Consider the following 26,534-nt stretch of genomic DNA (forward strand, 5'->3'; position numbering starts at 1 on the left):
TCTTCCAACCTCACATAAGGGCTTTGTTTGTTTCTTAGATATTCATACGTCACTGTGGGAAGTCTACTTTATTTTTGACTAAATTATTGTGGCTGTTGCAGGAAATGGTGTATTCTTTTAAGAAAAGAAATAAATTGGATGCAGATAGGTCATGTTGAGGCCAATACCTGATGATGAAACACACAAACTTGTCTTCCTACAAAAAAATTTATAAATGCCTAAAGAAGTTAATGTTGACATCCTCACACAGCTAGCAGTACAAGAACTAGAACCATATGTTACAGGAAACCATGGTTGGCATAGATCAACCAAACCTTACAACTATATATTCATTATTGGTGCAGCAGTAGCTCAGTTGGTAGAGCAGTAGTCTACCAACCATAGTTAGTGGTTTAATTCCCAGTTCTTCTTAGCTACTTGTCGAGACATCCTTGAAGAAGACAGCAAAACCCTGTGGTAGCACTAATATGTACTGTCTGGGAGGCATGCAACCACAATTTCCCAAAGGAGATCAATAAAGTATGTCACTGTTATTATAAAAACCTGATTTCATGTCTGTGTGTTATGTTTTTCCTGTAAAGATATACTGTTTATTCCTTTGCTCTATGCTTTTGTTGGACACCGTGAGATGTAGACAGAAAACACTAAGAGAAACAGGTGTGGCATTCAACAATAACCATCTGAATGCTCAATTGCATTTGTTTAGTGACAGTCTGTGCTTTAACCATTAGGCCAACAGGCATTTTGTTGCATGCAACATGCACACACAAAGACAGATGCACACAAAAACAGAGTTATGTGACTACTTGTTTTTCCTAAGTTTTTTTTCCCATTTTAATTCTGTCTTAATACCACTTTCAACACCTTTGCTACTCCTCTTTCAGTACCAGTCAAGTCAACACTGTTCTATAAAAGTGGATAAATGAGACCAACTGTAAGCATGTTGTGCAGCATAGTTCAGCAGCTACACTGTGGGCCCATAGGTGCTACCTTATCTCATTATCACCAATAGTTTTTACACTAGAGTCATTTTTCTGGTCATTTTCAGCCCAGTTTAGAACCTTTTAGAGTCAACAGCAATTAATGTTGATAGAGAAAGCTCTGCCAGCTATCTCTCTATGTACCAACATCAACTTCAGTATTTTCACTAACTAGAAGCTGAATCAAGTGAAGTCATTTATTAGAACAAAACAGTGTTGAAAACACTAATAATAAGAGTTGACCTTTAGGTTATTTAAATTGAACACCAACCTCAACATCCAGCAAAAAAAAAAACAAAACTGCAGCTGTCAGTATATGTGATGAAATTAAATATGCACCGAATTCAGATCCAAAAATGTCAAAATAAAAACATATTTTTATTAAGGTGCTGCATCCTGGGGCCATATGCGTCAGCTTCCCTGCATATACTTATTAGGCAATTCATGCACTCAATACTCAAATGGTCAGTGGAAAGTGCAATATTTAGTTTAAAGCAGATAAAACTGGACCCTTGACTGCTTTAATTTCTGATTTAGCTTGTTTATACTTATTGGTGCAGTTCATCATAATGTCCATCTGATAAAATTATGCCTGTGGACACATATATATACGTAAATAATGTGAGCCAAATAATAATTAAAGATTGGCCTTATCTGAAGACATTTAGTTAACTACAATGCCTGTGGGCAGGTTATGACTTCTAAAAACATACATAGCATACAGTGTATGAACATACAACTTACAATGTGTAACACCAGCCAGGGTCTGGTAGAAGGTGGGAGTGTCGCTGTCATCAGTGAGCGTGACACACACTCCTCCGGACAGAAGCCATCTGGACAAAGTGAAGGCCTCTTTGTTCTGTAGGAGCCAGTTTTTGAAGCGTTCATAGTTCACCTTGTCACCCTGGCATCAACACACAAATGCACAAGCCTGTCACAAAAGCAGAAGATGGCACACACCTCTCACCATTATCACCATTTATATCCCATGTCTTCAGCTCCTAATGTTCATCCAGCTGGAACAGAAGAATTTGGCGCTGACATTTTAAGTCAATACATGTATTAGTCGATCCAACTGAATGGCTACCTTAAAAAAACACCACTAAATTAGCACCATTAGACACAAATTAGAAACACTGACATGTACTTCCTGTAGAAGTCTTATATGCTTCAGCTTCAGGTTAACATACAATTTCAAAGTAGACAGCTTATCAAAATTACAAGTAATTACTAATGTGACAAGTGTTGGGATGTGAACTTCAGAAGAAAATAAATGGAACACCTCAAGGTGAAAGTTGTGTACAGTTGATATACAGCTAATCTAGAAAACATGCCTTATTTGAACATGTTTAAACTGTGATTAATCATCAGACATTGAAACTGAAATGTTAGCTTAGTTTGATGACAAGAAATCCATCCCTTGTGTTGTCACAGGTCCAAACACATATGTACTGTAACTACCAGACTGCCTACTGCTTCCAGCAACATTTAGTATTGCTAAAGGCAACCGTGATGCTTAAATATAGTTAATAATGACAAATTCTGTCATGGGTGCCTTAAACAGAATGAATTTTAATCTTTTTTGGGGGGCAGTGACTAGTTTCAAAAGCAGAGAGTGAAGTAGGGCATTAAAGAAGGAACACTACAGTAATAGTTTTCACAGTACAGATTGGGTAGTGACCTTCGCTCAGCTGGACAAGACAATGAAGCCTGAACATGCAGCTGCCTTTTCAAAATTTCCCCAAGGAGGTTAATAAAGTAGAAAATAATATTAATACATACATGTCATACATTTTATGACAAATTCACAATGTTACTGACTGAATTCTACTTACAGCACCTGGTGTTTTCTGTATAATTAGAGTAGCGATAACAAGCAAACAAATAAAAAGAAAAAAAATGAAAACGGAATGAACAATTTAAAATATAATAAGATAAACTGTACTGGGGCGTAAAAATGAACAAATTAAATCACAGCTGTCTTTATAAGTATATTTGATAACAATAGGAACAAAGCTGTGACTGTAAACTGAAACATTTATTTTAAAACATGGAACTTTCACTGGAAGTGAGGAAAACAACCAAAGAACTAGAGAAAGCAAAGTAAGTTATCTGTACAACCAAGACAGTGCATCTAATATTACATCCTGATATTGTCTAACAGTGTAGGAGTAACCCAGGGCGGATTTTTACTTTACCGTGTAATTTAAAAAGGATTTAAAAAGGCACTTTTATAATCTAATAACCACAACAATAACCTACTTTGCATAATCTTTGATGAGTGGGCTTCATGTGGGCAACTAGTAACAATAGCTATTACATGAGCATGAGACCAACACCTCTGTCGTGATTAAAAACAATATCAGTCATAGGATCCAAGGACAGAATGTGGGTGATAATGTAAGTTCTCAGTCTGCAGTAAAATAACAGAGATGTTGAACTAGTATGGCTGGGTGTGTAAGTGTGTGTGATGCGATGACAGATTGTGGCTGTGCTGTTTGCTGACCTCACTGAAGCACTTCTTGAGGGAGGTCGGAACTTCCCCATCCAGGACCTGCAGAACTGCTTCAATATCTTCTCTGGCAGCATATCCACCCAGATCACTGGCAAACAGGCTGAAGAGGTCTGTGAGTGGACACACAAACATGCACAATATGCAAAAGTGTTCAGTGTTGCCACACCAGTAAGGCAGTAAGGATTATACATGGTACATTGTCAATAACATCAACCACAATAAGACTGATTAGGAGACACAGAGGAGAGAGAAAGAGTAAGCAAAAAATGTGGACATGAAAACACTATGAATGTGAGTTTATACCCAAATCTGCCATTGCTCCAGGACCCCGAAGTGGGCGGGGATATTTATGGCTAACCCTCCAGTAAGAGGGTGCCCTTCATCACAATCAAAACTCCTCATCACAAGAACGTCAACAAGACTGTCAACAAGTCCTATGTGTACACTCTCATCCAATATCTTCTAAATATTATGCTTTGTAGAGACATAAGAACACTTATTAGCTTAAATCACTCAGCTGTCAAGTCAATTTTGGAAAAATGCAGCAGGAACAGTGCTTGGTGTTTGGTTCTCTACAGCATCAGCACAGCAATCTGAATTTACTGATTCATGCCAGGTCTTTTCTCTATGGCAACAGTGGCCAAGACTCATATGGGTAATATTTTAGAGCCAACTGCCATGCCAAATATAAATTATGACTAAAAAGAAAACCAACTAAAACATAATTTCTTGGAAGCATAATCACAATAATTAAAACATAAGGCCTAGTAAGGCATAAGGCATATGTAATACCCTTGGTCAATAACAATAAAATGTTATCTGATACAACAACAAAAAAAAAAAACTGAGAATTGAATTAACACCTGTCTTAATTTTTTTGTTTTATATTTGATGGTCCTGGGCATCTATAGGATTTTTTTAATCCTATAGATATCCTCTAGGATTCAACTCAGTGGACACTTTTCACCTTTGTGTTCCTGTGTGTTTTAAATCATTATCATATTGTCAATATTACTTGGGTACAAACTCGTCCATCTTCTCTATAGCTTTTGGAGCTCCATAAATGCTCAACGCTGATACGTGGTTTTAAATCTGTTTCATGTTTGTATAAGTGTCAAATAGTCCAAGATTACATAATGAAATGCTTTGATCTTTAGAAAAAACCATGCAGTAGGAATAAAGCTGGGCAGACTGTGCGTTTTATTATTGTTGTGTGCTGAGTTAACTCTCACTACACATTTTTAATCAACAGCCAGTGATACAGTGTGTCTCAATTCAGAGTCTGCATCCTTTGAAGGATGCTTGATGAGTGGTCTGAGAACACAATCCCTCAACAGAACTTTCTTAGGCTGAAACGAATAGGATGGTCTGTTCTACAGAGGATTTCCTATTTGTGCCATGCAGTTAGCTGAGTGGCTGAGCTAGCCGCTAGCTAGCTAGGTTGCTAACATTTCTAAGATCTGAACACACTTTACAAACTCTTGAAGTTTGAAGGTGCCTTGGTTTATTTGGCATTTGTATTGTTGCACTCTTCACGCTCTGGGCTCTTTTCGTTACCACTGCACAGAGCGTTCTGGGATTGGTTGGGCTGCAGTAGCCTTAATTGCCTTGAGAAAAGGAGGCTGCATTTTCTGAGCACATATGAAGGAGCATTCGAAATGAGACGACCTTATTGCAACACTGTGACACAGTTGGACTTCAAATGCAGTGTTTGAAAGATGTGGCTTCTGAGTTGAGACACGGCTTCAGGCAATATTATTATATTCTGCTCTTTAGTTTTGTTTCACAGGGTTTTACCTACAGAACAACATGTAAAACACTACTGCAGTATTGTTAAAACACACTTAGTAGTTTGTAATGGATCTCTTGACAGCAGTCATTTGAGAGACTGTGACAGACTCAACATATGGAAGCAATGAAGAGGACAGCACAAAACCAACACAAGATCAACACAAACCATTTAGTCATCATAAACCACTTACACTTGGCCTTCTCCTCGATGCGTCCTCTGGTCAGTAGCACCAGACCCACGATCAGGTTGTTGAAGTGCAGCCCTTTAGATGAGCCTCCAAATGAGGTGTAAATAACCTAGAACACACAAGACACACAGCAGAATGTGAAAAACACAGATGACTTCACACCCACATTGTGTTCGCACTCTGTGTCATGATCAACAAGTTACAGCAGCGTAAGTCTGTTCATTTACAGAGTTGACAACTGACAAAGTATGGATAAGACCAGCTTCAATCTGCTAGAGTTCAATAACACAGCCTTAGCATCAGACAGTCTTTGTGAACAGTATAAAATGTTTGTGAAGCACAGTATGAAGTATTGTAATCTCCTGTAACTCAGCAGAAATAAGTCCTGATTTCTTTAAGACAATGGTGCAAACATGTACTCTGTGTTTTCTGTGGTACCTCACATGGAGGAAATGGTAAACATGACAACTGAGACGTTATAGAGAAAACTGCATGATTAAACTGTCGCACAAAGTACGTTGTTGTTATTATACACATACAGGATACCTCTCCGTTAAAGCAATGATTCTTACTTCATACTTTTTAAGCTGGTCTTAATAAAGGATTGAGTTGCTTGAATGTATGTTTAAATATGAGATTTGACCTAAAAAAAAGAAAAATAAAAGAACTGAACCATACCATTTTAAAACCACAAACTGTAGTGACCAGTAGCTAGAATGTCTTTCCAGAATGTTCATTGAGAAATCACATAAAAATAAAATATTCTGAAAGAAAATAATGCATCAATTTATACAAAATGTTAGCATGAGACCTGAGTTCGAAGTCCATGCAAGGGGGCAGGGTTGTCATTTTGAAAAGCTGCCCGGGTGGAATAGGTTGCACAGCAGTAAGTCTGATATGCTGCATGTCAACTGATGAATGAGCTAATGAAGTGTGTCCATGTCAGTGGGTCATGCACAGCAGATGAACTCCACTCCAAAAAAAGGAAGTGTCTCATAATATGTAAACTTCCCCCCTCTACTGCATTCCTATCATCTCCTGTGATCTATAAGTGAAACTACTCTCTGAAGTAGCGGAACTAATCTAATCTTTTTTAAAATATGTTGATGTAATAGATGGCAACAAATGTATTAAACGGACATACTGTATATGCTGAGCTATTTATTATTGTTCATTGTGAATTATATAATATTCCCCGAAAAAGCATTCTAATATGTGGTACTGAATGACAGCAGTAAACCTGCAGTAGCATAAACTATAGAATCAGAGTTATCTTGAAATTTAATGATCTAATTTTACTTAAAACATATACATTTGTAATATTTTAATTTAGAAAACAAATGTAATGTACAGTGACAGTCGAAGATAAAAATAATGAAGCCGATAACACGTATGACTGATGTAAAATGGTGTTAAATTCCACCAATCTTATGTAAAGGTCAGGAAAGTACCAGTGAGCCTGTGAAAAAAGCTGTATTATGTGTTCTGTGGCTCTGGGAGACCTTTGATAAACCTGAGAAAATAACCCTGATGATGTCATCAGTGAAGGGCCATGGTTCACATCATTTACATTTGCTATTTTTCACAGGCATTTGCCTGTGTGGGTTTGCTCTGGATACTCTGGTTTCCTCCTACACTCTAAAACATCTGCACGTCTGTTTAGCTGGCAACCCTAAATTGCTTGTAGGAGTCAATATACTGTAAGTGTGAACAAATGTCTGCCTAGCTCAATGACAACGGGGAATCAAGTAAAGTAATTCAATGATTCCTCTACAGATGTATGATTCTCTAAACTCCGGCCCAAACTGTTTATCACTAGCAAAGGTCAATGTAAAAAAAAAAAAAAGAAAAAAGAAATTCAGCTTCTCATTTTTAGTAATTGCTGATACTCTATTTACTAGTAAAATGGCAAATGGAAGCAATTAACCTCAGCTTGCCACTAATGAACATTAATTCTGCAAGTAACTTATTGGTTAAAGTGCGCTCGGTAGCTGATGTCTGTACTCCAAAGCCAAAGATCGTTGGTAAAGGAAGATACTCTGTAAAACCGCTGGACAGCAGAGGAACTGAATTATCCTTTAGTTCCAGAAAACCAAGCAAAGAAGAAATAGTTTTTTCCCAGTTTACTTTTCATTGCTACCATGGCAATAATATAACATATTACATGTATTACAGTATTTTTTAACCAGGGCCTCCAGTACTTTGATTAGATGTTATTTGATTGAAGAGTTATTTTTGCTGTGTTAGCTGGAGATTTAACAGTATGTCAGCAGCAACTACTTGTAATTTGTTGGTACATGTTAACTTGATATCTCATCTCTAAAACTAGTTGTAACAAATCTGTTAGTGCCAACATAAAGCTAAAGGGGATTCAACTTAAAATGACTTCCTTTTCATGTGAAGTGAGTCCTTTTATGACCTCATGCAATGGTTCAGACAACTACTGTATTTTAAACCACAAGTACGCTGGCACACAATCTCTCCTACACAATGTCCTTCCCTCTGAATAGTTTGTTTAACTAAAGAGGAAACAAGACACATGAAAGCAAGGATTTCTTTACATGAACTCCTAGGACTCTAAAGAGCTCAACTAGAGCTATATGTATGGAGAAGAATGTGTTTAAAATGTTATTAATGTCTGCCTCTTGACTGACTGATTAGACTGAGGCTTTCTTCGAACATGGCAGCAGTCATGTTTCTGTTTGAAGAGACCAGCAGTAACCTCACATCTGGGCCACTGTCACCGCAGTAACTGCTGCCATGGTGACAAAGGAGAAAAAGGAGAAAAATGCTAAGAGAAAGAGGAGGAAGTAAATTTGCTGTAGAATGAAGTAAGCACTGTGTTTAAAGATTTAGTAGCAGAACGGGGAAGGACCCGATGATTATCAATGCATTCTGGATATGTCATCAGTGTATCCTAAAGAACTAGAAGACCTGGTTTGTAACTACCAGAAGTCAGATCAAACTATTATTATTTGATAAGTGAGAAAAAAACTGATTCAATTCAAATTCGTACCTGCCATCACTAATAGTTGATGTATTACAAATGAATTCTCAGTGGCATAATTTTACTGTTGGATTAATTTTATCTACAATATAAATATTATATATGTAAATATTGAAGTAAAGCCTAATGTATTTATATGGGACATGGAACAAGTCATTTAGTGATAAAAAAAAAAAGGTAGTCAATTTGTTTCACATTCTTAAGAATCTATCTCACTGCTGAGACTAACTTCACCTTTTTCAGAAGCTACATGAAACTCATTCATTTTACTGCTTCACATTGACTGTTTAGTTTAACGGTACTTGGTGTACGACATCACTGTGGCTTACCTCTGCAACTTTAGGGGGAACTCCATCTCCCAGCACTTCCCTGTAGAAGCATTGCTGGGTCATGTAATAGGAGAGGCCGCTGGTTCTCTTGAAGGCATCCTTCAGTCGTTTCAATTCCACATCAGTGACTACAGAGGGAAGAGAGACAATGATTTTACACTATTGGCAACATATTTACAGAAAACAAAACAAAAAAACAAACCAACATACCAACTTTATTCAGCTAGGTGGGATTGTGTTAATGTTTCAGGTGAAATCCGACATAGAGAGTTTAACAAAAACAAACGTGTAGCAACCAAGAGCTGCTTTATAGGGAACACAAAATTGTGATAAGACCAGCTTACGCTCATCTACTATTATAACCGAGGGAATCCACATGTAATGATTTGTGCTAGTACAGAGCTGCAGTCTTCACCAGAACCAACCATACAACACTTTACATAATAGTCTGTTGTTCCCTTCAGCACTCTGGTGGAAGGCTCCCACTTCAGGTCAAAGCAAAGTTACAGATTGAGTGTGATACTAGGATGGAGTCCCAGCGGCAACAATTGCCTTGCTTGCACTGCTGCTGCAGTGAAACACAGCTCTATTGTTGCTATATCCAGATCAAACAGTGACAGAGCTTTCCAGATGCAGCAGCACTCTATGGACTGTGCTGGACCATCACCAGTGAGGGCTGGTAGAAATGTGAAAAACACGTGCTGAAACTTAACAGGTCCAGGGACCCAATCTGAATTTCTTTCTTCTTTTTTAGAAGTGACAGTTTTGAAGACAGATGAAACATTTAATCTGCTCTCAGAACCCATGAATACTCTGCTGATTCATAATTTTCTAATCTGCTCTAGTATGACATGCAGTTTATAAATCCAAACTTCACAATTTCAGTTTTCATAGCATGACAATAACACAGTAACAAGGTATGTATTGTCATAAGGAAAATTCATGACTGCATTTTGGGCCATTACAATAGTTGTTTGCGGTACAAGTAAACACCTCCTGCTGCTCTAATTATTATTACTGACAAAAAAAACAATCAAAGCACATTTGTAATTGTATAAAATATGTCTTCATAGGGGAATTCATAATGGCTTACCAAAAAAATAAATAAATATAAACTAATCTGACACCAGCCTGTAGAGGGCAATGCAGTTCATATTGCTTGAGAATTAAACCTGACGTTTACCCCAGCTGGTAGCAGCATGCAAACCACCCACACACGGAAACACATTAGAATAGTCTGGTACAAAAATAATCTAATGGGTTATAACTGTAAACATTAGAAGTTGTGACCACAAAAGACCAAATATCAGCACTATTACTTTCAACAGAGGTCTTACAATTGTAATACTACAGCTGCTTTACCTTTATGGTCTATACAGACTTTAACAAATAAATCTTTAATGTAAATTCATCATATGCTGATTAAGTATATTCTCCAACACAAAATTCACTTATTTTACTAATTTCACATCCTACTAATCAGAAATCATCAGTTTGGTCTTGGTCAGGTTTAGCTATGGTATCATCAGGTACCTCAAACTTGCCAATCAACCACATCTATCTACACTGAACAAGCTGATCAGGGGAGACTGACGGGTAGGTCTCTCACAGAGTCTGGAGGACACCCAAGGGTTTTATTAGAAAAGCACAGCACTAACCTTTTCATCCACCACAGTTTTAGGACACAAATACACATCCAGATCTATACTTACACTACATAATTCAAAGTACTATTGCAGTTTTTGTCATCCTCTGTATGCTTGACTGCACAAAACAAAGGGATATGAGGAATTGATGCAAACAGATTAAACTGCTGCTGACAGCAATACCAGGATGCAGAATGAATTCAATTGTAGACTGATGAGGAAATGGGGGGTCTTTGGGGAATTCAAGTAAACTGAGCTGACCTTCATTTAAAGATCTACTCAATGGACTGAGCTAAACACCACCCAACAAAAGTTGTGGTTTTGTTGGGGGTGGGGGTAAATTACTGTTTCACTGACTTCCTGGAGTTTCCGCTGGCTGCCTGGCAATATTGCTGCAGTTCACATAACCACATGTCGTTTGTATAACTTTGTGTACTGTGTTCAATAACTGATGTAATGTATTATTAGTGAGCTTTAGAGGTGCTGGCAGGCGGATGTTGTTACTCTCAGACTCTGGTAGAGTTTCACCATGTCCAGTCTTTATGCAAAGGTAAGCTAACACATGGTGCAGTTTGATAGTTAGTGGAAGTACTAGTACGGTATCCACTTTTTTTTTTTTTTTTAAACAAAAACGCATCACAAACAAACCAATTTCCATTAATGTAAAACTAGACTTTTTATTAAATATTTGAATTAAGAGATGATTCTGTATTTTTATTTTTGGTAAGAATGTTGTTGACAAGAGCAGCAAAGTGTGTGAACAGTCCAAATGACCGACCAGATATGAAAGCCTATTTATTGTGTACTAATAAAACACAATGCATTCCTAAAGGCAGTCATATCACATCGTCAACTGATTTCTCTATGAGCTCAGTAATAGATGTCTCAGGACAGAAGACCGATGAATGACAATGCTTATGATTATGTTACATCGGAAGATTGCTTCCTGGGAGAGAAAGAAATCATAAAAAACATAAAAGAATTAGAGGAGTCAGAGACAAAGTCATAAAGGGTTTTATAAAACTGCATGGCTTAATGCTGAGGGCATGCTGTTTGTACAGAAGGACAGTTATCGATGCAGAAAAGAAAGAAAAAAAGAAAAAAAAAACACCTGGCATTTCTGGGAAATTATTTTTGTTTATTTGAGTCATTATCTCGTCATATCATGGAGGAATGAGCACCAAAAAAAATCATTACAGAATAACAACATCCTTTTGGGGGAAATCTAAAGGACAGGAAACGAGGAAGTAAGAACGCAATAAGGTATTTTTTATTATTTATCATTACCCCCATGTGACCTATTACAATACAAATTGTATTCTGAAGCACAGTACTGAGAGAAACTGAATCATAGGGGGGGTCCAAACAATAAACAGCAGCTACAATTAAAGATAACTCCACACTGAGTAAGGTTTACCTAATAAACTGCTAACTGAGCATATTTGATGAATAAAAATACTATAAAATAATGCAATTGCAAGTAACATACAAAATTTAAAAGAACCAGGTTCTAAATATATGTTAAAAAATAACCATTATTAAAAATATTCTGTATATATTTTTAATAGGGCTGTAAGTAAGTGTTCTGAAACAAAGGCCGAAACCATGACAAAAGCATTCACAGTCTTGTGTAACCCGACACCTATCATCACCACTTACCTGTATCGCACCTCCTGCATAATGATAGCGGCTCTCTGACGCCGCAAACTTGATATAATATCTTAGAAAGATTATGTTTCTTGTCAAACTGCCTATCTGCAGGATTTACATTATATAGAATATGCAGCATGAGAAGTCTGTCAGCTTCAGCTCTGGTGACGTGTTCCGAGACAGTACAAACTGTAGCCAAGTGCTCAGAGCCCCAGTAACACTTAATGTTCCAAATTTTGGTAATTTAATAAAACACTGCTCACAAATTAAAAACAAAAAACTTAAAAGAACAGAGGTATAAATCGAACAACAGATAACAATCTCAAATTTTTAGTAGTAAAAAACAATGAGTATGAGTATCAATAAAGTACTAGACAGATTGTATTAATTAGTATTAAATCAGAACTTTGAAATACCCATCGTCTTATTAGCAAAGCCAAGCATCCCGTTCAGTACACTAAAATCTACTGCAGCCTAAGTAAACAAGAATCTGACCAAGCATTCAATGCCATTTTTTATTAACTCTGTAAGAGACAGGTGTTGACAATGAACCACAATATCAGCAAATGAGGAAGAGAGACCCAAATTAGCTTTTTGCTACTGTGTTTACACTTCCCATTAAAAACAGTACCAGAGTCATATACAGAAGTGTCAACTAGAATAGAGGATTTCCTCTTAACAAAAGAATTAATTTAACCTAATCATACACATTTGGCTTTTCCTTAAACTCTGTGAGAACACACTAACATATCTTCAGTGATTACCACTGTTTTGACCTCAGCAAAGTGTTTTAAATGAATGGTCGAACTCATTAATTACTGCTAGATGTTTTAGTCCTAATAAGGTTATTCAGTTGAGTTCTACACACAAGAGAAATTTGGTTCCCAAGTGGATCCGAAAAAGGTGGATTTAATCATCTGCAATAACTGCTCATTCTTGTGGTTGTTGTGTAGGCCGTGTATATTGACACTCAAAGCATGATCAGCTCAGATTTATTATTGCCATCCTGATTTCAATGCACTGCCCACATATGAACAGCTTATCCATAGTTGGATGCACTTCCTGGTCCACCACCGTTCAACTCTGAGAGGTTATCTTGTTTACATTGACTGAACCCGAGTACAAACCTGCTCCTGAGTAGGTTTGAGTTGGTAGATCTGTTGCCAGGACACACACGAGCTAGATATGACTTTGGAAGATCCAATAGATCTGGTATGATGTCAGATCCTGCTAACCAGGAATGCACATGTGAAGAACATGTTGCACCTTCACTCTAAAGCTGTTTTCACATATCCACTCTGGACTGTCCCCTGGGGATCAGGTCCAGACATTGTGTCAGAGAAATAGTCAGTTTAGTTTCTGGGTGGGGAGGTGGTCCCTGTGTAGAGCATGCAGGAGGAAAGACGTGACACAAAAAGTACACCGCAGAAATCAATAGTGTTTTCTTTAGAGCATGTCAGTAGAGGCAGTCACATGATTCGAAGAAAACTCTTTATGTATCTAACTCTGGTTTCCTGTAGGAAAGAAGTGTGATCCAACAACAGACAGCTGGTTCTTAAGTCCTAAACTTTCTGATGTTGTGCTGAGCAAACCAGCTGAAAAGAAACACCCCCTTGCTTGCTGTGAATACTCCAAATGCATCACTGAACAGATTCAGATTACCTGCTGTGTTCACACCTGGGCTCACACAGACATTATGCAGACTTTCTACTGGGAGCGTACAAGATAAAGTCTGGGTAACCTTCGAGCTGAATAACTTGGACATTGCGTTCTCACATGCAGCTCCCAGCACCCAGGTAAAGTCCATACGTTCAGGGTGTCATTGCATGTGTGAAAGCAGCTAGATAAAAGTTGTGATCCCCAGCCTTGACAGTTTTACTGTTATCTTTCTATCCATCCATGTACCCTGTTGGTGGGTCTCATCTCCTGGATTCAGCTTTATGACCCTGCTGGGACACAGAACTAGACTCAGACATTGCTAACAGAGTAGGAATTATGAGATTAATCCCTCCTATAACAGCTGCCACAATCATCATTAGATTCATGCTTTTATGAGTTGTCCAGACTTTTAAAAATCAACATTATTGCACACCAGTGTTCTTGTTTTAAACAGCTTCTGTGATGTTGGACTGTACAAGCAACTTCAACTTGTAAGCTCTTATTCCTGGCTCCACCAAATGTGACCATTTAAACAAGAACTTTCGATTGTTTTAAATGCATTTAAATTTACTCATGTGACCGTTGGCCTTTAGGCAAAATAGAGAAAATAAGTAAATGGTAAATGGTCTGCACTTATATAGCGCTTTTCTACCTAACTGGTACTCAAAGCGCTTTACACTGCTTCTCATTCACCCATTCACACACACAAGCACACACACATTCACACACCGATGGCAGAGCTGCTATGCAGCTGACCTGACTCACCGGGGGCAACTAGGGGTTCAGTATCTTACCCAAGGACACTTTGGCATGTGACGTGGCAGCCGGGAATTGAACCACCAATCCTGCGATTGGCAGTCAACTGCTCTACCTATTGAGCCACAGCCACCCCGTAAGTATGCTTCTAATCATGGCTTTCAATTCCTCTCATACACGAGGAAATGGTTCTCAACTGGTCGAGTTAGAAAGCAACATATCATAACCTGGCCTCTGCAAAGCAAGTAAATAAACTAAATGTCTACTTTGTGAATTAAAGAAAAGGGTTCTACTAGTACTGAGACAACATGATTACAATATAGCACTGCCAGATAATGGCAAAATTGTTACAGTTCGATGGACAAAAGGGAAAGAAAACAAGGCACACCACATTATGGAGAACACTATGTGTATTGTCATGTTGTGATGCAATGGTTCAGTTGACAGTCAACAATGGGTCTAATTTCTGTTCTGCAACTCCTTCAAAACATTTTCCACACAAATACACACACACACACACACACACACACACACACACACACACACACACACACACACACACACACACACACACACACACACACACTATAATAATATGGATGGATCAATCTGCATTTTTTCTTCAATACGTGATCTAGATTTGAGTATTTGATATAGCTGTGTTCAGATATTTCTCAAAAACATTACATACTATTATCCAAAAAAAAGGATCAAATCAAATCTCTGTTGACAAAGATTAAAGATATATATTATGTAAATAAAGTACAAATGTAAAATAAGCTCTAAGTATATACAGTATATATGCAAACTGATCCAGTTCTGGTTCCAATCCAATGTAAGTCTGGGCCAGTGAATGACACCTCCTTTGCAGTCATGTGCTCCCAGTATAGCATGACTTAGTTAAACCTTTAGAATTTTACCCTCATTTTAGTTCACCCTCATGATTTCACCCTCATCTTAACTGCTTACCACACAGTCCAGGAAGAATCCCAAAGAAACATTTATGGATGTGTCTCTAAACTCCCCAATATGTGCCCCAATATGTACATTGCCATGCTTTGACCGCTTGAGCAGGAAACACTCAGCTAAAAACAAATTTATCCGGTTTGCTCAGATCCTAAGAGGACAGAAGAGAAGAGAGTCTTCTGTGTTCATCCATACATCCAACCATTAAGCACTGTCCATGATTTGCACCCTGCTGATACTGTTTTGCTTTTTGCAGAGTGAGTCTGCTGTAGTGAGGAAAAACAATGTCAGACCACAAGTTTATGGCCAAGGTGGTTGCGTACAGTGTGGACAGGGAGTGGGTCCGTAAGACTCGACAATACATCATTTTAAACGTAAACTTTGAATGGACCATTCAAACCACTCAACAATGCACGTTGCTATGATAACAGTTACACCGATGGAGTACCAGTGGTAAATTACCTGTTACAAAAAACAAGTGCAGTGAGTACACACCATGTGGTGGAAAAATGGTATTTGTGTGACTAGTTCCTCAATTCAACTCTGCTTTCACATCTACATACCATTAAAATTGGCAAATAGGTTTTGCATTTTATGCAAAATCTACTTTTTGGTCATTTTGGTACATTTATACGACTCTCTGGTGCACGTAGACTCACACCAAGTATGTTAGACGTGCACGCCATCCTTTTCTTTTGAAACGCAGTTTACAGGCAGAACTGGTGACCTAATGAAACATGATACGTTTGTGATGTTTTCTGTATCTCAGTATCTGGAATTTCAAAATATTTTCTAAAAAAATCTCTTTATAATCATAATTGTTGCAAACACAGCACACATCACTGCATCCATAGCTTTTTCCTCTCTCCCTCACTCACACACATACACACACACAGCAGGATTCTGGTGTTAGACCACCTTACAAAATTATCATGGCAGCAGACCATCGAGCAGCCTGCTGCTGTGACTCAATATTTGTTGTCCTGCAAAATAAGCTGGGTCTTGCCAGCCTGCAACAATTTAGAAACTGCCTTGACAGGGATCACAAAGACTACTGGAGATACTGGACTCACATGAGCCCAGGCAACCATTTAGTCACAGTGAACCGTCAACAGAAACGCTTAACGCTCCTCAAAATCTTGTTCCACCTGATGGCATGACACAAAATTCTCAGCATGAAGGTCTTGTTGACTGGAACTATAAATAGGACAATGGGATAAAACAATAATACCATATTTTGATTTTCCATCAATTATAAATGGATTCTACAAATACTCATATTCACATTTGAATCCCCTTGCTTGTCATCTGTGCAGAGTGTGGCCCAGTGACAGTAATATCAGGGAAAAAATTGGATATACACTGCCCTTCCCCCAAAAAAACTCACACACTAATGAGCTTTGATCATAGCAAGCATTTGCCATGGCATCATTTCGATAAGCTTCTGCAATGTCAGAACATTTATTCCCGTCCAGAGTTGCATTCATTTTTTTGCCAAGGTCTTGTATTGATGATGGGAGAGACTGTTAATCAAAGTATTCTCTGGCACATCCCAAAGAAAATCAATGGGAGTTAATGTCTGGACTCTGTGGTGGCCAATCCATGTGTGAAAATGATGCGTCACGCTCCCTGAACCACTCTTTCACAATTTAAGCCCAATGAATCCTGGCATTGTCATCTTGGAATATGCCCGTGCCACCAGTGACACAACATGGTCATTTAGTATATTCAGGTCGTCAGCTAACCTCATTCTTTGAGCACATAACGTTGCTGAACCGAGACCTGACCAACTGCAGCAACCCCAGATCATGGCACTGCCCCCACAGGCTTGTATGATAGGCACTAGGCATGATCGGTGCAACACTTCACCTGCCTTTCTTCTTACCCTGATGTGCCCATCACTCTGGAACAGGGTAAATCTGGACTCATCAGACCACATGACCTTCTTCCATTGCTCCAAAGTGCAATCTTTAAGCTCTCTAGTAAATTGAAGCCCTTTTTCAGATAAGCCTCACTGACAAGGCTACACAGCTGTTTAGTCCAAATTCCTTGAGTTCTCTTCGCATTGTGCATGTGGAAATGCTCTTACTTTTCCTATTCAACATAGCCATGAGTTCTCTGCCTCTATAGTGAGCCAGACCACTGCATGACATTACAGTATGATCTTCTTTGAGTCTGTAAAATAATCACTGACTCACTGATTTGTTAAATTGGATTCAGGATTTGCTGACATTCTAGTGAGCAGACAGGAATCGTAGATGGTTTTACCTTTTTATGAAATTTGTAGGAACAAAAATATAGAAAAGCATCAGCCTCATTCTTCAAGAACTAACGGTGAAATTTCAGTTTCTTAAGAATTTTATGTTTTTGTCTGTCATGTACAAAACAAACAAGATGTCTGAAAACATAACTCTTAAAAAGCTGGAAAATAGCCATTTTTCCGTAGTTTCTAGACATTATGAAGATGTTCAGTAAGAATTAATCAAGAACTTGAAATTGATATCTGATTGAAATTGATCAGAAAATTTATTCATAATGTCACATACTAATCAACACAGGTATTTTACATAAATAGTATATGTTTATGTTGTTCCTTTAATAAGATGTTAATACAGTAAACTCAAGTTGTAGTTGATGCATCAGCATCTGTGCTTAGAATTTGATCCTAACATCAAAATTGCTGTACTCCTCTCACAATCCAGATGTGCAATTAGATTAAGTGGTGACTCTAAACGACTCACTTTTTGATTTTCCGCACGCCTCCAGACATACACACGACCATGACAGAGAGCCACAGCCCACTTGTGTGATATCTGTCATATATACAAGACAGTTTCAGACCACTTTATACACAGACATGAACAGAATTATGTGTTTTAAAATCAATCACGGGTTTAACAAAAAAGTTTAATGACTGGTGCTTTGAGCTGCTCTTTGCATGTTCAGTGCAATAAATCAACTGATGCACACAGCCCACAGAGTTCTGAATTTCAGATCAAGTGCAAGATAATCTGGCTGACATACTGTACCAGTCTCTAGGAATAGATTCAATTCAATTCAATTTTATTTGTATAGCACCAAATCACAACAGAAGTCCTCACAAGGCACATTACAGTGTTTAAGGTTTAAGACCTTACAAAATACAGAATTATACAGAAAACCTAACAATCCCATTTGAGCAAGCATTAGGCAACAATGGAGAGGGAAAAACTCCCTTTAGAGGAAGAAACGTTCAGTAAAACCAGCTCAGGGTGGGAGGCCATCTGCCTTGAATGGCTGGGGTGATTGGAAAAAGGAGAGAAAAGAACAGCAGGCAACAAGAAGACAACAACAAGCAGCAAAAACATTGGGCAGGTCGATGGGCCAGCAACTGCACTCTGGAGATTTACAGTTCCAAGGCTGAGGAATTGATTTGATTGAGATTGCTGAGGGGGTTTATTGTTTTTACTTTTGACTAGAGCTGATCATTATCCTTCTCTTTTCAGTGAGCTAGCGTCTGTTACTGACCCTGTTACTTATATTTTCCTCTGTGAGTTCTCTCTCATGGTGACTTTAAAAATTACCTTTAAGACCTGATTTGGTCTTCCTTTGATTGTTATTCCGCAGTTGCTGAAACCTCTTAGTCGCCAAGTGGTCTAACTGCGCATTTTCTTGTCGCCTGTCTAGGTCACCTTTAATCTGAAACGATCCTAAAGCTTACATGGTTTCTCCCTTGCATTCAGACCTGCATGCAGTTCAGACCTGATACACATAAATGTTACCAAGTCTTACCTAGAAAGATTGTTATCAACAACTTTTATAAAAGAGTGACTGGGGTGTTTATTCAAACATGAACCCTATACGTTCAAATGCTGATTTATGGAAAGGAGTGCATGTCTGAAAGAGGCTTTTGTGTGGCCCTGTAGTAGATTGGCGACCTGTCTAGGCCCCCACCAGCCATGACTGGTTACAAAAACCCAACTGTGCAACCTGCTAGCTATTTCATCAGATTCTGTGCTGTGAAAAAAGGATACAGATGACCGCACTTAATACCTATAGAAATGACTGTCTTGACAAAGACCAATTTGGTTAAAATACTGTCGATATTAATAAATTATGGAAGCTTGGTGCACAGTCAATTGTATCATTTTTTACAGCATGTTGCCATGACCAGTACCTGGATTTTGGTGTGCATTCACACTTTTGAACACATTGATTTGAGATGAGACCATGCCATTCTGCAAAGCTTAGTGCAGTGCAGTGAGAAAAAGGAGAAGAGAGCCCTTGTTGAGCACCATTTCTAATTCTAAAAGGATTAACACCATGTTTTATTGATCTCTACTAACTGCGGTACCAAATGATTAAGCAACAGATCAGAGACTATTCAATAACCTACCAAACCTACGATTATATGCTAAATAGATACAAAACGAAGTCATTTATAAAGAAAAACTAAATATCTAGAGAGGCATGTGTTGTGGATGTAATCCACATGGACATGGTTAATATCAGGTTTTAAAGTATCATTCTGTAGATTACGTATGTGTGTTTAACTGTATCCTAGATAACCTTGCTATCTACAGGCAACCTAAAAATACACTATTGTGATACAGTAAGCTACCATGCAAACTGCAGCAATCTAAACAATAGCCTGTCCCCAGCCCCATGTTTCCACAGTAAACACTATAATAGAAGCCTTAGTGGCAGCAGTAGACAAATCTACATCCACAAACCGGGAGCACAAGGTGAAAATGCAAAGCTGTGGTCTATCACGCAGACTGATAAGGCCTGCTGACGTCAACTACAAATGCAAGGCTGTGCAGCCTTCAGGTGACTACTAGGCTGTGTCAGAGTAGTTAGAGTGATCACCATGGTGGCTTCCTTAACAAACTATATGGTGGTCAACCACAAAGGTTCAAATGGTCCATGAAGGTGATCCAGGAACTTTCTGGGAAAAACTATTAAGTAGAACCTGATTCATCAGAACAATATGAACATCAAAGACACCGGCTGCTTAATTTATCTGTATCATGCTCCATCCTCCCCAGTCATACTATTAGTGTAAATGTCACAAACACATTTACACTTTTTAAACTGGAGCTGTCTCACAAAACGTCATGTTAGTTACGCAGTCTCAACAAGATTAACATGAACAATCAAAGACTATCCACTGTCTTACAAGTCTTTCCGTCAGCTGCCATTCTTACATTTCGATGAGCACATGGAGAACTAAGGGTTACTCAGCCAGGTGTAATGCAATACAACAGTGCCACAAACAATCACCACTGAAGTGAGTCAACACTTCTGGCAAGGTCAGACAGGAGTGTTGGTAATTAAACATGCCCAGGTATTATCTGTTGCAGGCAACTAGAACAAGCTGCTGCTTCTATCAGTATTCTTTCTCCACTGGAAAATGCCTTCTAAAAAGAGACTACTTTAAAAATAAACCTTGATGGTACTCTGCATAGAGCCCTCCTGGCCTTCTGGATGTCTTTACAATACAACAAAGTTACACAGTTTCTTCTTCATTCATGACCGACTGTAGCTTTTTTTTCAGCTTTGTACATTGAACAGAAACAGTAAGCATTCTCAACTGTCCAGTGCTATAAAATTAACATCTAGCATTTCAAGTCTTTGACATTCAGTCAGGACCAAACTCTGCACCAGACCTTATTCAAACTGCTTAATTTATTTAACATGTTTGACACAGGTTTTACACTCCCAACATCATTCGACACCTGATGACAATTCTTTTTAAAGTTTACCTCCACTGAAAAACATACTCTTAGTTGACTTCACTATGTCGTCTTATGTCTTCTATTCAGAATGGTGCTTTTGCAGAGTCTGACTCTATGAGGAAAGTCAATGCCAGTCCAGTAGGCAACTTAAAGAAGTATGATATATAAAGCTGTTTTCACACATGCACTGCAGCCCTTAAATTATCCAGACATTATTCGGAGTTGCTGTATGTAAGAACAGACTTCACCCAGCCAGCTCCTTAATGCAAAGTTTGTGTAATGGCATGGATGAATCGAGCAGCTCGCTGTCGAGAGACTTCACGGTGAATGTGTGGGTGTGTTGACGATGTTTCCATCATGTGACTGGTGCTACCTTATTGACCTGTAAACAAAACAATGCAATTCTGCCTCTGATTTGCTGCTCTGATGGTGCCACCCAAGCCTGAACCAAAAGCAATATTTCCAGTAAGTGACAATGTGTCTGACACAGACAATCGCCTGTTGTGGGCAACTCTGGACAGTTCATTTGAGAAACGGTTTGAGATTTAAACGTTCAAAGATTCAATTGTTAAATTAAACTAAGTTTGTTTGTTTTTTGTCAATTCTGCACTCTGGTGTAGAGCAATATACTTAATTTACTACCTTTCAGTTGTGAAATTCACCGGTGACAAAATCAACCACAAAGGCAGTCCAGTAACCTTAACATACCAGATGTTCCACACAGCCACACTAATTATGATATTGTATGTCTTCAAGCTTACAATGTACAAATGTTTGCATCTGTGATCAGAGCTTGGGTAAGAATATAATCATCTACATAAGTAGCAGTCTCAAATACGTCACATGCATCTCTCTAACTAATCCAGTTTTAGTCCAGATATATGTGTGCAATCACACAGCTGTGCAGTTAGAAAGTGTAAACAAAGTAAACAGAGGACATACAATCAGCCTTACAAAACTAGACTTAAAACAAAAAAAAAAACGGAGCTTCTAACAGGAACGCATCAAAGCTGAACCTTTCCAACAAGGATGGTCACTGACCATTAACTTGCTGGTGCCCTACTGGAACTAGCGCCAATGAAAACTGAGGCCATAATTGCTGCAGTCAAGCCTGCTGTGGGAATTAGGAATGCTGCCATGTGACTGTCCAGATAAGGCTGGGTAGCAGGATAATTCCACCTCCTGTGTGTGTCACATGTGACCATCAGAGTGGGAATGGCAATCAGCTTCATGTCCAGACCGCCACACAAGAAGAAGTGCAGATGCATTTAGGTAAGGAATTAGAATAGGTTTGATTGTTTGTAATCATTTAACTGGAATCTCCCAGCAGAACCAAGATAAATAAAACAAAGCCTGGACAAGTGTGTCATCCAACATTCTCTGACAACCACCTTGACAAAGTCCAGCTGTTGCCAGCCCAGGGAGTAAAGTGCAACAAGAAGGCATGAGGGATAAGAGCTCTTATAATAAATGCTCACCCACATCTTATATAACACAGCACTCAGACTGTGGATCAGTTAGCTACAACACACCTTTAGCCACCTTTGTGCTTAGCTTGTTCTTTGATTGATTCACTAGCCCATATAACGTCAAACATCAACTGACGTCGCAGTACACAGTAAAGCCCACAGGCCTTAAGGTCCCTGCTTAGTGTTTATAAGAGATTATCTAGTGGCTCCCTCGGTTTTAAAAAATGTCCACATCCTAAATGTGAAGTGGATGAATGCTGTGACGGCAACGACAAGTAACGTTAACTACATGTTTGTTGTTCCACCAAACGCCCCGACTACACAGCTAGCTCACGTCGATACAGTGCGTTAGCAGCAGCAGCAGCAGCAGCAGCAGCCTGGCAGTCCGCTAACGTAAACACTGCCTGTTAGCGGCTGCACAGATCGCATGGCGAGGCTGGAAATCCGACAGGCGAAAGCTAAAAGCAACAGTCTGCAGGCATCCCCTCTGGGAACTTAGCCGCAGCGAGTCCGCTAGCTGTCTAGCTTGGCAAGCAAGCTAATAGCAGCAGACGTTGACATTACTCAGCGGCAGCTAGCCCAGGTGACAAAAGCTAAGTCCTGCACTGTATCGTCAGCCAAAAAGTTAGCACATATTTAAGGCGGTGTGTACAACCGCTTGGGCGAATATGTTACTGTCAAGTCAGCCCAGCCCTCAGCATTAGCCAACACAATCCCCTTGAGCAACGCTTCAGCCGCTATGGAGCACGACACACCAAACTCATGTCCACGATTCTGTCAATTTAACCTAAGCTTCGTTGTAGGCAACGACACACGCTTCGTAAAATGTCACTTAATGACATTCGGATATTGCAAAGAAGAAAAATCATTTCGGCATGGGTAGAATTTAGAAAGATATTTAACTATAATTTATGATAGCTTTCATTGCTGGGAAGCGCGTCCTACTGCAGCCGAGTGTTATATTTTGAAAAGGAGACGACAGCGGAAAATACAGGCTTAGATAAGAGATAACATTAACGCTAACTCATTATTCAAATACAAGCAGCTTCCCGAAACATTTCCAAGCCGAATTCCACAATATAGCCTAGCTATTTCATAGACGCCGTGTTTTATCTTTCTGACACATATGTACCTTGTATAATAAACAAGGCCTCTAAATCCGCTAAATTTTAGCGGGTAGTCAGGACGTCCCCCCTAATGTAAGGAGCTAGCCCAAATGCAGTTAGCTAAGCTAACGCAGCTGAGGTGGATTTAGCGATTCGGCTTACCTCTCTTAACGGCCTCGTCATACGACAGGAATCCTATCCTCGACTCTTTGGCCCCCATGCTCCCCTCATTTCATTGCGATGTGATGAAATAAACGTTAGAAGCGAGCTCGACTACAAGAGTTAGTCGCCTTATCTGTTTATTGTGAAACGGGTTCCTGGTGGTGTGTGTATGTGGTGAACGGGTGAATGTTTTCAGCGACGCCTCCATTCTGTCACATGATCCCACTCCACAGGTCACTTGATCAACGCCTACCAGCGCTGGTAAACACAGGGGAGATGCCTGACGGAAACCTTTAGCTTGGCGTCCGTTTCTCCGTGAAACGTTTCCCTCCTGTTGTTTTGCACTAGACAAATGTATTTCGAGTCATTATGCAGAGTCATACTGAGCTGTCAACGTGCGAGTGGGAGCGGATGGAGTGAGCGTAAAGAAACAGCAGCAGCGCCATCTCGTGGTTCCCGTGCGAAATGACACCTGGTAGCATCCGCCACAGGCCCCCTGCAGTGTAGACGGTAGAATATTGATCATGTTTAATCCACAACTGGCTTTTCAAAATGGAAAAATTTGATTAGATACTAGACTAACGGCGATTAGTGTTGGTTTGGTGTTGTTTATACTCCTATAACAGAACAAATGCACCAGTTTAATGTTTGAGTAGAACATCAACATTATTTAGTAAATACCAGGTGGCTATATATACAGTATATACATACATACATACATATACATGTACTTTTCTTTTAAGATGCACTAGATATTTGCAGTTGCTAAGGGTTGTGGGTCGCAGGCAGGTTAGTGCTGTTGTCTGGATCGACCCAGACTCTTTAAGATGCTCTTTTTATATGTATATCACATATAATGTGATCTCATCTTTATCTAAGTCAACAGTATTAATAAATATAATGTGCCTAAGATATTAGCACAAAGAAGTTCTGATCTTTTATGTCTCTATTGAGAACAACCATAAAAACATCATAGTGCTAGTGGAAGAAGTATATGAACCCTTGGAATTAATAACTGGTTAAGAACGGTGCACTAGAACAGTCATGACTGAAAACAGACGTGTGTTTGTCACCCCCTTCGACATGATCACTCTTAACTGTCTGGAGATGGGAATCTGTGTCCTGCTACACTGGCCGAATATTATTGGTGACAAACATTTTTAAGGGAATGTATGCTGTATGGGGATTAGTGGAGTTTCAGTTCACTATGGTACCATGTAGCTCAATGTTAGATAAACAGGGACTAAGTAAAGCCAGAATCCTGGAATATGGAGAACATCATAGGATGCATCAGAAATGAAATGCCTTAGTTTTCTGAGTTGCAGATGGAACCTCTCTTCTGTGCATTTTCAGGTTCAGCCCCCAGCTGAACCAAACTTTCTGATGTGGAACACTGTATGTATACGGTCCAATAATGTGTTTATACAAAGGATAAACACACGTTTATATAAAGGAGAAAAAATGTGAAAACATTTCAGTTCATTCTTGTCTTTTGTCTGAATGGAAAACATCTTTTAGGTTTAACTGACATCTCACGTCACTGGCTCTAAAGCAGCTGATGGACAAAACACACAGTGTGGGACAGCGTGAGGTTAAATTCTTCCATTTAAATCTATGTCAAGGTCAAATCTATTTACAGAGATGCTAATGTTCCTGTTCCTACTGTTGTATGTGTACACAGAGTTGACAAGATGTTGGATAATGCTGTCGTTGGCCAGTCACTGGAGGATAACTGATTCATAAATGGAGGTATGGATTTGACTGGTACACAGATTCAGCTCTAAAACAGAATCAGATGAAACAGGAGTGAGGTGGAAATCCAGTCAAAGCCCAGCAGGAAGCTCATTCCTGGCTTCAGACAGTGTAGTGTGTTAATTAGTGTGTCAGGTACTATTCCAAGTATTGCTAATATTGTAATATTAGTGACATAATAATAGTAATAAGAGGAATTGTGGAGACTAATTCTAAGAATAATTCTAACTTCTTAAAGCACTTCTTCTTCCTCTTAAAACCATGTCTGGATATTTGCTTGTAAAGTAGCAAATGGTAAAATGTCCATGACATGTAGTACACTCCAGTAGAAATGTCGTCTTATTGGCCATCAGCTGACTCCTAACTGAACCCCCAGTCTTGTCTGAACAGATTGACTTCTTCCTCTTGTATGGTCTGATGAAACACTTGCACTGCATGATATACGCTCTCAGCAGAGGCGTGTTCATAAAACCACCTGCCCATAAGACACACACAGTTAACAACATTTCCTAGATGTATTCAGAGTGGCGGCATCACAGAGCACCAGAGAGTAGTGGATAGCTGTAGTGTACTCATGTGGGCTCAACCATGTCCAACTCAACATCAGTAAAACAAAGGAGCATGCATACCATCCCTCCTCTCTCTATACAGGGGGAGGCATTCAGCCAGAGAGAGACTGATCAAGTTGAATCTTGAATTACGGTCTCTAGGGTTTGGACCTATAGGATATACTGTGAATGCCATAATGTAGTTTTATGACTTCTTATACAGGGCGGATATGAAGCATTTGGACGATTCACAAGAAGAAAACTGTGGAATAAAAGGAGAGAGAAACATGTGC

The 26,534-nt window shown here is 39.0% G+C and overlaps 1 protein-coding gene across 6 annotated transcripts in view; it reads right to left on the minus strand.

Annotated features, from left to right (window-relative positions):
- The window catches only part of usp32 (ubiquitin specific peptidase 32), a 45,621-nt gene extending 21,469 nt beyond the window's left edge, over positions 1-24,152 (minus strand). For 3 of the 6 annotated variants that reach the window (XM_026368975.1, XM_026368983.1, XM_026368959.1), the window contains exons 1-5: positions 23,942-24,152; positions 8,811-8,938; positions 5,478-5,583; positions 3,487-3,605; positions 1,725-1,884 (exon numbers count right to left, since the gene is read on the minus strand). In XM_026368975.1, the coding sequence (XP_026224760.1) occupies positions 1,725-1,884; positions 3,487-3,605; positions 5,478-5,583; positions 8,811-8,938; positions 23,942-23,999 (571 nt within the window). In that variant the 5' untranslated portion in view covers positions 24,000-24,152. The remainder of the gene's footprint in view (positions 1-1,724; positions 1,885-3,486; positions 3,606-5,477; positions 5,584-8,810; positions 8,939-23,941) is intronic. The other 3 variants (XM_026368967.1, XM_026368993.1, XM_026369002.1) reach the window with 1 other exon arrangement.
- Between the last annotated feature and the right edge of the window lie 2,382 nt (positions 24,153-26,534).

Source organism: Anabas testudineus, chromosome 13 (genome assembly GCF_900324465.2).
Source record: "Anabas testudineus chromosome 13, fAnaTes1.2, whole genome shotgun sequence".
In the NCBI taxonomy this organism is placed as follows: Eukaryota; Metazoa; Chordata; class Actinopteri; order Anabantiformes; family Anabantidae; genus Anabas; species Anabas testudineus.